Source organism: Platichthys flesus, chromosome 15 (genome assembly GCF_949316205.1).
Source record: "Platichthys flesus chromosome 15, fPlaFle2.1, whole genome shotgun sequence".
NCBI classification, from domain to species: Eukaryota; Metazoa; Chordata; class Actinopteri; order Pleuronectiformes; family Pleuronectidae; genus Platichthys; species Platichthys flesus.
In genome coordinates, this window is record NC_084959.1 from 22,877,970 (window position 1) to 22,888,701 (window position 10,732).

The window sequence follows — 10,732 nt, forward strand, 5'->3', positions numbered from 1 at the left end:
AATTGGCTATTCTGCACTTTTACTTTAAGTACATGCTGAATAGGGCCAGGTATGATTACGATTCAAAAGGGCTTGATTAATTTAGATTTCTCGATCAAAAATCAATTTCAGTGTAGAATACCAATTTAGTTTGGAATGATTGAAATTTTCAGAACTAAAGCTGTAAACTGTGCAAGGGGACCTTTACGTTAGTGCATTATTGAAAATAATAAGGTAGGACTGTCATGATGACGAATTTTTTGGGGCGATAGCCACTGTCCCAGAAATGATATTACTGTAAGATTAGTATAAGGAGCACAATCCTGCAAGTACACCCTTTCAAGTAGAAATTAACAAATTATAATTATTATCATGTCCTCAATGAATAAATAAAATAAACAACACAAACAAATAATATATATAAATTGGTCTCTCTGGCATTGTTTACAAAAATTGCTCTTAAATAAATATTAAACATTTACCACATAGTATGTGTAACCAGCTCAGTAAACAGGATGGGATGGGATGGGTATGATGATGACAAACTTACAATCATGTATTTAGTTATTAATCGATGGTGTCGAATCACGTATCTGTGTCGCTCTGATTACATTAACACTGAGTGTTGTACGGAGCACACACACAATGTCAATGACTAAGTGCAGCCTCATAAACTCTGGAGCGAATCAAACAAACACTAATTTACTTCATGTATTGATCAGGTCTTAATAACTTGTGATGAGGGTTGGTGTCTATTAGTTAAAGTGAGTGGAGGTCAGCAGGAGAGTGGAGAACTCAGGAAACTCCAGCATGGTACAAACTAGGGCTGCTCGATTCTGGGAAAAAAAAATCATAATCACGATTATTTTGGACATTATCAAGATCACGATTATTCAAACGATTATTAGATGTGACCTTATTCTGAAGTCTATGCTTTATTCTTTAAATGACTGTAACCGGAAGTGTCACTTACTTCCGGTTCAGGTAAACACCGATGACGGCTGCATGTCTTATTCCTCTGCGAAAAAACACTTTGTAACTGAGAACTTTGACATTTCCTCTCATTATTAAATGTCCCCATCTGTCCCAATCTCGCCCCCCCCCACTACAAGCACACAAGTAGACAGAGAGATGGGTGGGTGATGGCTATGAGGCCCATAATCATTTGCAAAATGGTACTAAGTGGTGGCAGTCTGGAGACCTGCTTGCGAGGCTACACTAGAGAGCTAGCAGGAGACAAAGTTTGTCAGACAGGTGATGTGATAAAGCATATGTTTCATAAAAATTCAAGAACCAGGGGACAGACAGGTGTCACTGGTCGAAAAAAGATCTCTCTTCACAGTGCACTGCATTCAGCACAGCTGGGGGACAGGGCATCAGCATTCTATTTAAGGGCTGTCACTTGATGCCATTTGGGTCACATGCTACTTGCGTGGCACTGCATTCATTGCATGAAGGGTGAAACCAAGGGGAAGGGCCTTTGGGAGGGTGGTAGAGATTTACGTTACTGCATCTGCCATTATGGCTCATATGAACCATGTACAGACAGATATGACTGAGGTTTCAGGGATAACAGACAAACAGCCACGTTCATTCTGTTGGACAGGAGAACCAGAAGGATCTGAAACATTTTCATCCAACAGCAGTTATCACCATCTTGTTCTTTAATGATTTACTTATTGGAAATTAACAAATGCACTTTATTTCATTAAATCAATAATGCTGCACCAGAAGAGTGACATCTGAGTTTAAATTGATTCCTTGCAAGTCTTGATTACCCGAGGCAGATGGACCCACCACTCTGGTCTATGGCATGCCAAAGGCATATAATTTTCAGGATAAATTAAGGCACACTTTACAGCACAATGGAAGTATGTCTGCCCTTTATTTCCAAATGTTCTCTTGGGCTTCAGACTCTACCATTTTGACAATTTTACTTGACCATTTCTGTCTATTACTAGAACAGAAACCTAGTTAACGGCCCCAATTTCTGCAGCTCATTAGCAAATTGCTATATTGAGTGGTTTAACAGAATAACAATGTCAAAGAAAAACAAGCCATGATTACTCGGCTCACGGGCCGTACAGTTCCAGTGGTCAAGAATTTAAGGTTGCCAATAGACGACCAGATGAAACCACATGTACAATCAATCCACCAAACTCAAAAAAGGTAAGAAATGAATGAGGCTGTTTAAAGCTCCACATTTTCATTGCACGAGGATCTGCTTGTAGACCAGGGCTGTAAGTGAGATGGTCAGTGGAACATAAGGACCTTGCTCAAGGACCTCACACAAACACTAACTACAAACTATAATCATCAGTGACAACAATGGATTTAGGTATCAAACGTTGCCCTCTTTCTTGATAGTTGATAATAGTCCATAATTGATGTGATAATGGAGATTAACCATGTCTATGTCAAATATACACAGAAGCATACTGTGTAACAACTGATAATTACAGCATGTCTGTAATAGATATGCTGCTTGAAGGTGTATCATTTGTTATGAACTTCAAATTACCAATCACACAATGCTATGCAAGGATAATTTTCTGTAGAGCTGTGTACCCAAATTCTACATCTTTAAACACAGGTTTACTGAAAATACATTTGGGATCTCGAGCATGTCCAGACAATCAGGTCAGGGGTGACCGGCCTTCCCGCGCTGCTTAAAATCCTACAGGAAACACTGAAATGCATCCCGGGCAGAGAATAAAAAAATTAAAACGTTTGAATTTGACTGTTGGAATCCTTTCATGTGATCCACATTGTAGCACTTATATTACGTGCTGCCAGAGCCATGTAGACAGTGTGTGGTCCCAAGAGTTCAGTGTAATTTAATGTAACTATGTGTGGAAATGTTTACATTGCTTGTAAGCAGGACTTTTACTTCAGGACATAGCTCAGGCACCAAAATGAGGATTTAGATTCAGTCTGATAGATACCGTTCTTGTTAGTACTGGCTGGATTTTGATACACAACCCTAGTCATTACTTCTACCACATGATAATCTTGGTCCAACCAAGATCGAGTGATCCCGTCCCCTCCCCAAAACACAGCTCAGAACCAATCTGTGGAATTTGGAAAAGCATTATACTCCTAGTGTGAACTAAGCACAATATATATAAAAAAAGAAGTGCTATACTGCACTAGCATTTACAATTTGCAATATATCCCAGGCGTGAGCACCAGTGCACGTTCAGCAGTGCACTGCACAACATTTTTCACTGATTTTTCTGTCGCAAAAGTGATATACGTAACAGAGGAGCTCTGTACAAAACTACTTCATATAATGACCAAGAAAGCATTTAGGTAGTTCCTCTAACCACCACAAATTAATACATTTAAGATAATTTGACACGAATATTTAGTAACACGTGGATATATAAGCTCCTTAATAATGCACCACAGACCAAAGGGCCATATCAAAGGTCCCCAGCTACTGCTGACATCATGTATTCATTGCTTCAGAGAGACCTTTGAGCAGTTTAACAACAGCATGTAATCAACTTCAAATTATGACAATTACCCAGGATGAAAAAAGTGCTGCCATGCACCTGGCTTGCCCACTTTGACAGGAAAACATAACAGAAGTGATGAGCCGCAGAAACCACATGTCCAAAAGCCAGCACTTTCATAGGTGTGCACATCACTAAACCCACTTAGCTGCAAATTTTCCCAGATGTCATTTCACATTTACTTTGAACCAACATTCAGGTAAATACACTAAAGCAGACCACAGAAGTTGATTTGTTCACCTTTAACTTTGACCTGTCTGCTAACTGCAGAGTCTCTTTAAAGTTACGTGACTGAGTTTATCTAGCATGCCAGTGTTAAAGAATGTGAACTTTGGTCCAGCACAAACTCTACATAGACAGTGTTTAGGGCCATATCTCACCTGCAAATCAGACAGTAGGAACACAGCAGGCTATGTGCAGCTCGTCAGGAAACTCCAAGACAAGTGCACACTTCAGCTATCTTTAAATACCTCAACCTAAGTGAGATTCTTGCCAAGAAGTGGGTCCCTAGATTTCCAAGGACAGGCTTCTGTTCAGCAGCTCCGCAGAGGGGCCACATGTAACCTGATTGAGTGGAAACAGGAAGGTCACTGGGACATGGCCCCATTACAGCATTCTCCCATCAGCTGAAAGCTGTGGTTATTCAAACACCCACATGTTCCAACATCAAATATGGTAGTCCTCGGTAAACCAGGCCTAAAAATAGCAGGTAAATGGAAGTAGATTCCACACTGTGCCAGTGGGTAGCCCGCAGTGACTTATTAACCATTTGTTGCTAAGCCAGTTGATACAACAGAACAAAGACACATCTATTAATCAGTTTCTTACTCAAGATTGTCCTGAAAATATTTCTGTTAACGGATCTTAATACTATTTAAACTCCAAACAAATAAGAATAATTTCTGAGTATAAATATTATTTAAGTATTAGTATTAGTGGCTTTTCAGCACAGCCATCTAATACGCAATCGTTTTGTTGGCTTCTGAGTGTAACTTGTATCCAAGTGTCACAAATCCCTGATGAACAGACGAAAAGAGAACCAGAGAGCTAAGAACAATGCCTTGTTCCTCTATCACAGCGGTCGGCCGGAGCCGCATGCGGCTCTTCAGCCCCTCTGCAGTGGCTCCCCTATCAGGCCATCATGAAATACCAGGAGCGGATGAATGTGTGTGTGTGTGTGTGTGTGTGTGTGTGTGTGTGTGTGTGCGCGCTCCCAGATAGCCGACAAACACACAGAGCTGGGGCTCCGCCCCCCGCCCTGAGCCCCGCTCACTCGCTCAGAGAGACACAGTGAGATCGGACCTCGTTCACGTGGAGCAGCCTCTCAGTGACTGACCGGCTGCTTCTCAACAGTGGAAACAGTGAAAACAACGAGTTTCTCTGGTCTCAGCTGATCAGAAATCAGCTCCTAAGCTTCTTGATCAGAGCAGAAACTGCAGGTGGTTTGTACCGAGCTTCAGTTTCTGTGTCCGCCTCCAGTCTGACCTGCTCTCACGTTTTGTTTTAATATTTCAGCAACTAAAATATGCATCACATCCTATTATGTCCCGGAGCTCTTCCCTGCAGGTCGCTAATCTATAGTTCTGACCCCCGGCCTCGGTAAACTAATCATGGATAAATCCCAGAAAAGAAAAGTCTGGGAGGAAAATAGAGTTTAATTCTGCGTGGACAGATTAATTTGCTTTCACTGCCACCGCAGCATCTGCTGAAAAGTAGTTTGGTGTTTTTCTAGTTTGTAACAGGTAAAAATAGCAGTTAAATGTCAACAGTTTTTTTTATTGTTGTTCTATTATTTAATAAATATAACAAACTATAGTTTTTATATATATTGTATAACTATGTATATATATATATAACTTTATAACCTGTGTTATCAAATATGTTGTGCGGCTCCAGACAGATTTAATTTGGGGGAAGAGGGGGCGAAATGGCTCTTTCGATAGTAAAGGTTGCCTACCCCTGCTCTATCACCACCGCATGGTTGGTCAATCATGGAGTGAAGTGGGTGTGGACGTCAGAATGTCGCTTTCATAAGGCTACAGTAAAAGTTCAGTAAAGGCACTCCTAACAGAGTTCATAAAGGTATTGGAGAAGGGGATCTACATCTAGCACAAATGATGACTAAAATCGACTAAAAAAGGTAGTGACAATTGGCATATGCACTGCTGACTAGATGTCAACGTTGTTCAACCCATGGATATCAAACAAAGAAATGTCTACATATGAACGGTTTGTTTTGGAAGCCTCTGACAGCATTATGGGGGTCTGGGAACTAATTGAAACTCAGTCATGAAACAAACGTCAGGAAATTCAAAATCTGTGTCAACCATGCAACAGTCAAACCTCTCCACAAGCACCGACAGAATGACTGTTAAATTCTATCCAGCTGGAGAAATTGCTTTATTATGAAAAGCTCTACGCTATAACAAGCTCAATGAAAGACAGTAATGCTATCTCTGGTCGACACAGCTCATTATTAATTTGCTTATTAATTTGATAAAGCTGCATTTCAAAGTCCACAACTCCAGAGTCACTTCCTGAGGCAGACAGACTCAACAGGCACTGTAGACTTACGGGCCAACACAGAGCAGTCTGCTGAGCTTTAAATGATTATTTAGGTATACAATAGGACAACTAACAATCAATACTACAAAGCTAACACATAAGTAACCCCAAAAAAACTATGTAAAAACATGCAACACTTCACCTTCAAGCCTTTCAGATTTCAAGCAGTTAATAAGACTCACATAGTGCATTAGGCACCAACCACGTTAATTTAAAAGCCTGATTCTTAGGTACATTCGATAGCTGCCTGTATGAAAAAAGTGACACTACAACTTGACACGTGATTTAAAGGTGGAATATGAATCTTGACGTCATGATTAACAAAAGTTTACTTCTGAATATAATGTTTTATAGATGACAAATCTATGTTTAACAAAACAAATTAAGTGATATTTGCTGTATTTGTTATTGACGTTGGGGACAGTCTTTTGTAGTTCAGCGCGGTTTACCTCATTAGGTAAATATAATGCAGTAAATATTGTAGCTGTCGACAGAATGTAGCAAAGAAAAGTAGTAAAGCTTTCAGCTTACAAATGATCAGCATTAACAATATTCAAGGCTACTAACACTGAGTCGTGATATAGACAAACTAGTTATCATAACGGTCCGCCCGCTGTCTGATGGTTCTATGTGCTGGATGTCTGGGGTTTTAAAGTGGGCTGCCATAGTGTGGCAGAGTTAGCCTGACATTAACATTACATGCAGCCTGTGTGCAGGCCTCAGAGCCGCATACACAACCTTAAAACATGAAGCTGCACTAAAGCAGAGAAATGCACGGCGACGTTCACGACCAATGGGATACTTACAGTCCAAATGTTTCTTTTTTGGCCCCATGACTTCATGCGTGGTCGCCTTGCACACAGTTTTGGAAATCGCCGAGCCGGTGACACTGTGCTGTGCGGCGGTTATCCTGTCTGTAATGCTCTGGCCAGACATCCTGTATCCGATCGAACACAAGCTCGCCGCTGCAGACACGTCTCCAGAGGCAGTGGAAGAACCGGGGACAGTGGACGGTGTCGGTCTTCAAAGGCTCTGTGCCACCTTACAACCCTAGAGACAAGAGACACTGAGGCGACAGTAGGCGAGACAATACGCGTGGGAGCTAGCTGGCTAGCAAGCTAACTAACAGGAGATAGAATTTGGTACAAGACAGAGACTGAACCTGCAGTAAGAACCGTCCACATTTCACGAGTGTAAGTTACGCACCCCAGTCTTTAAATCGCTCCCTCGCGTCTACGGCGTCTTCGTCCCTTCCCGTTCAAGTCTTTCTAGCATACCGCAGCCAGACAGACAGAACAAAAATAGAAGCCGTTTCCGGACGCATGCTTTCACAATAAGAGCGCAACAAAAAAAGCTAATACAAGAACCATCTCGAAACAGACCAGCCTTCCTCAGCGCAGAGTATCAGAGTGTAAGAGTCATGGATGTATCATAAGACCGTCCATGATTACATTTTTAATTCTGTTGTATTTGTATAGCACCAAGTCATAATAAACATTATCTCAAGGCATTTTACATAGAAGGTCAAGGTCTTAAAAATGATAGAGAAAACCAGCAGTTCCCACAATGAGCAGCAGTTTGTTGACTGTGAAGACAAAAATTCTCCCTCATTCACTGGAAGAAACCTCTTAGAGAACCAGACTCAATTTGGACGTCCATCTGCCTCGAACGGTTGGGGTGAGAGAAGTGAGGAGAGGAGCCCGGAACAGTTGTGTAACAGTCAGATTGGTTGTTATAATGAGAAAAATAAATCATTGAATATTATAGATGTAAAGATGTTTTTAAAGATAACAGCACAAATTACTATAATAATAACAATAATGATAATAACTAACAATCATATTAATCATAATTATAATAATAATTGTTGTTGGTGCAGCTCTTGAGTCAGAGTTACCTGCGGAATAAGAGAGCTAGACTGAGGGAGGGAAAAGACACAGTCACATGTTGTAAAATGAATGAATGTGGGGTCAGACAGACAAAGAGACGGAGAGAGAAAAGTGCTCAGTGCATGATGGGAGTTCCCCAAGCAGTCACAGTATAACTTACACTTCAAACTCTCTCTCTCAACTTAGAGGTCCAGACAAGCCTGTGTAAAAGCCCAGCTTAGAACTGGCAGTTCTAACAGTAACTGTACCTGACTGTTCTGATCATCCCTCTTAAATTAAAAATCCAATGTGTGACGTGAGTCCTCACATCTCCATCGACTCCCAAGAACACATTTCAGACCAGAAGCTGACCAAATAGGCAACACCGGATTGGTTAGTTTGCACCTGCAAAAAAGTACCCTGAAATAATAGAATAACATGATAACAATCCAAAGACAAAACAATTTTAGAATGGTCAACATTGACACGATTGGCTTTTGTGCAGCGCATTCTATTAACCTGCTCCAGGTCTTAGGTTAGATCTATCATATGACCTGTTGCATTCATCCTTCCCTCAACTCGTAGTAGTCTTCCTGCCTCTGACGCTCTGGACTCTACAAATTTGGAGTCAAAGGACAGGGAGATGAAAAGAAAGTACACCCAAGAGAGTAAAGCCAATGAAATGTTGTAATGTGATTTGATCGTAATAATAATAATATTATTATTAATATTAATAAAAATAATGATATACTTCATTGCACACTTTTTTTAAATTAAGAAAAATTAAGTAAATTTTTTGTGATTTACCAGGAAGAAACAACACACAATATGATATGAATGCATGCAGACAGAGGTGCCCCTGGATGTACTATAGTGCTATAGTTCTATAGCACTAAAACTAAGGTTCAGGGCCCATCTAGGCCAGCAATAACAAAGACGTCCGTTTTAAATCAAATGTTTTTTGGCTAAATGTTTCCTCAAGAGCAGCTATGCTACACTCCTGATCAAAATCTTAAGACCAGTTAAAAAATTGCATGAATTTGCATTTTGCACTGTTGAATCTTAGGAAGGTTCTAAGTAGAGTTTCAAAATGCAAAAAGAAGAAATGGGAACAAGAGCCCAAAAGTTGTGAGCAGGCAATTTATTGAAAACAACAATTTAACTGAAGTAGGCTGTTCATCAGCTGATCAAAAGTTTAAGACCACAGCTAAAAAAAAAAAAAAACAGAAATTAAAGTGTAAAAAACTGACTCAGTAATGAGTGGCTCCACCATTATTGTTGATCACTTCAAAAAATCGTTTTGGCATGCTTGATGCAAGTGTTTCCAAAAGGCTAGTGCGAATGATGCGCCAAGTGGTGAAGATGGCTTCACGAAGGGCATCCACTGTCTGGAACTGAAGTCCATTTTTGTAAACTTCCCTTGCCATCCATCCCCAAATGTTCTCCATTGGATTAAGATCAGGGGAACACGCAGGATGGTCCAAAAGAGTGATGTTATTCTCCTGCTGAAAAACCCAGTCGTTACCACACAGACGAGGGCCCTCAGTCATGAGGGATGCCCGCTGCAACATCTCCACATAGCCAGCTGCTGTTTGATGCCCCTGCAAAACCTGGAGCTCCATTGTTCCATTGAAGGAAAAAGCACCCCAGATCATGATGGCGCCCCCTCCACTGTGCTGTGTAGAAAACATCTCAGGTGGCATCTCCTTGTCATGCCAGTAACGTTGGAAGCCATCAGGACCATCAAGGTTACATTTTTTCTCGTCAGAGAATAAAACTTTCTTCCACCTTTGAATGTCCCATGTTTGGTGCTCCCTTGCAAAGTCTAAACGGGCTTTTGTGTGGCGTTGAAGGAGACGTGGGCTTTGAAGACGTTTCTTGTTTTTGAAGCCCTTCCTTCGCAGATGCCGTCTGATGGTTATTGGGCTGCAGTCAGCACCAGTAATGGCCTTAATTTGGGACGAGGATCGTCCCGTGTCTTGACGGACAGCTATTCGGATCCTCCGGCTCAGCGCCAGTGACATTTGTTTGGGTCCACACTTGATTTTTTTGTTCCATAACCCTGAGGATCTTTTAAGAAATGCAAAATTACTGTCTTACTGCGTCCAACCTCAGCAGCGATGGCACGTTGTGAGAGGCCTTGTTTACGCAGTTCAACAATCCTACCACGTTCAAAGACGGTGAGCTTTTTTGCCTTTGCCATCAAGAGATCTTCACAGTGTGATTACTTGATAGGAAATGACATGGAATCCAAATTTTTGCACAGATTTTGGCTTTTAAGGCTGTGGTCTTAAACTTTTGATCAGCTGATGAACAGCCTATTTGAGTTAAATTGTTGTTTTCAATAAATTGCCTGCTCACAACTTTTGGTCTCTTGTTCCCATTTCTTCTTTTTGCATTTTGAAGCTCTACTTAGAACCTTCCTAAAATCCAACAGTGCAAAATGAGGTGAGCTTTTTTGCCTTTGCCATCAAGAGATCTTCACAGTGTGATTACTTGATAGGAAATGACATGGAATCCAAATTTTTGCACAGATTTTGGCTTTTAAGGCTGTGGTCTTAAACTTTTGATCAGCTGATGAACAGCCTATTTGAGTTAAATTGTTGTTTCAATAAATTGCCTGCTCACAACTTTTGGTCTCTTGTTCCCATTTCTTCTTTTTGCATTTTGAAGCTCTACTTAGAACCTTCCTAAGATCCAACAGTGCAAAATGCAAATTCATTCAACTTTTTAACTGGTCTTAAGATTTTGATCTGGAGTGTATCTCTGACAGCACATGAACATATCATCACCGCCTACTCG

General features: G+C 40.8%; 1 protein-coding gene across 24 annotated transcripts in view; it reads right to left on the minus strand.

Moving 5' to 3' along the window:
* Positions 1 to 7,380, minus strand: part of picalma (phosphatidylinositol binding clathrin assembly protein a) — a 37,011-nt gene extending 29,631 nt beyond the window's left edge. For 22 of the 24 annotated variants that reach the window (XM_062406437.1, XM_062406441.1, XM_062406440.1 and 19 more), the window contains exons 1-2: positions 7,269 to 7,380; positions 6,869 to 7,112 (exon numbers count right to left, since the gene is read on the minus strand). In XM_062406437.1, the coding sequence (XP_062262421.1) occupies positions 6,869 to 6,998 (130 nt within the window). In that variant the 5' untranslated portion in view covers positions 6,999 to 7,112; positions 7,269 to 7,380. Of the gene's footprint in view, positions 1 to 6,868; positions 7,113 to 7,268 lie in introns of those variants that run through there. The other 2 variants (XM_062406429.1, XM_062406428.1) reach the window with 1 other exon arrangement.
* Between the last annotated feature and the right edge of the window lie 3,352 nt (positions 7,381 to 10,732).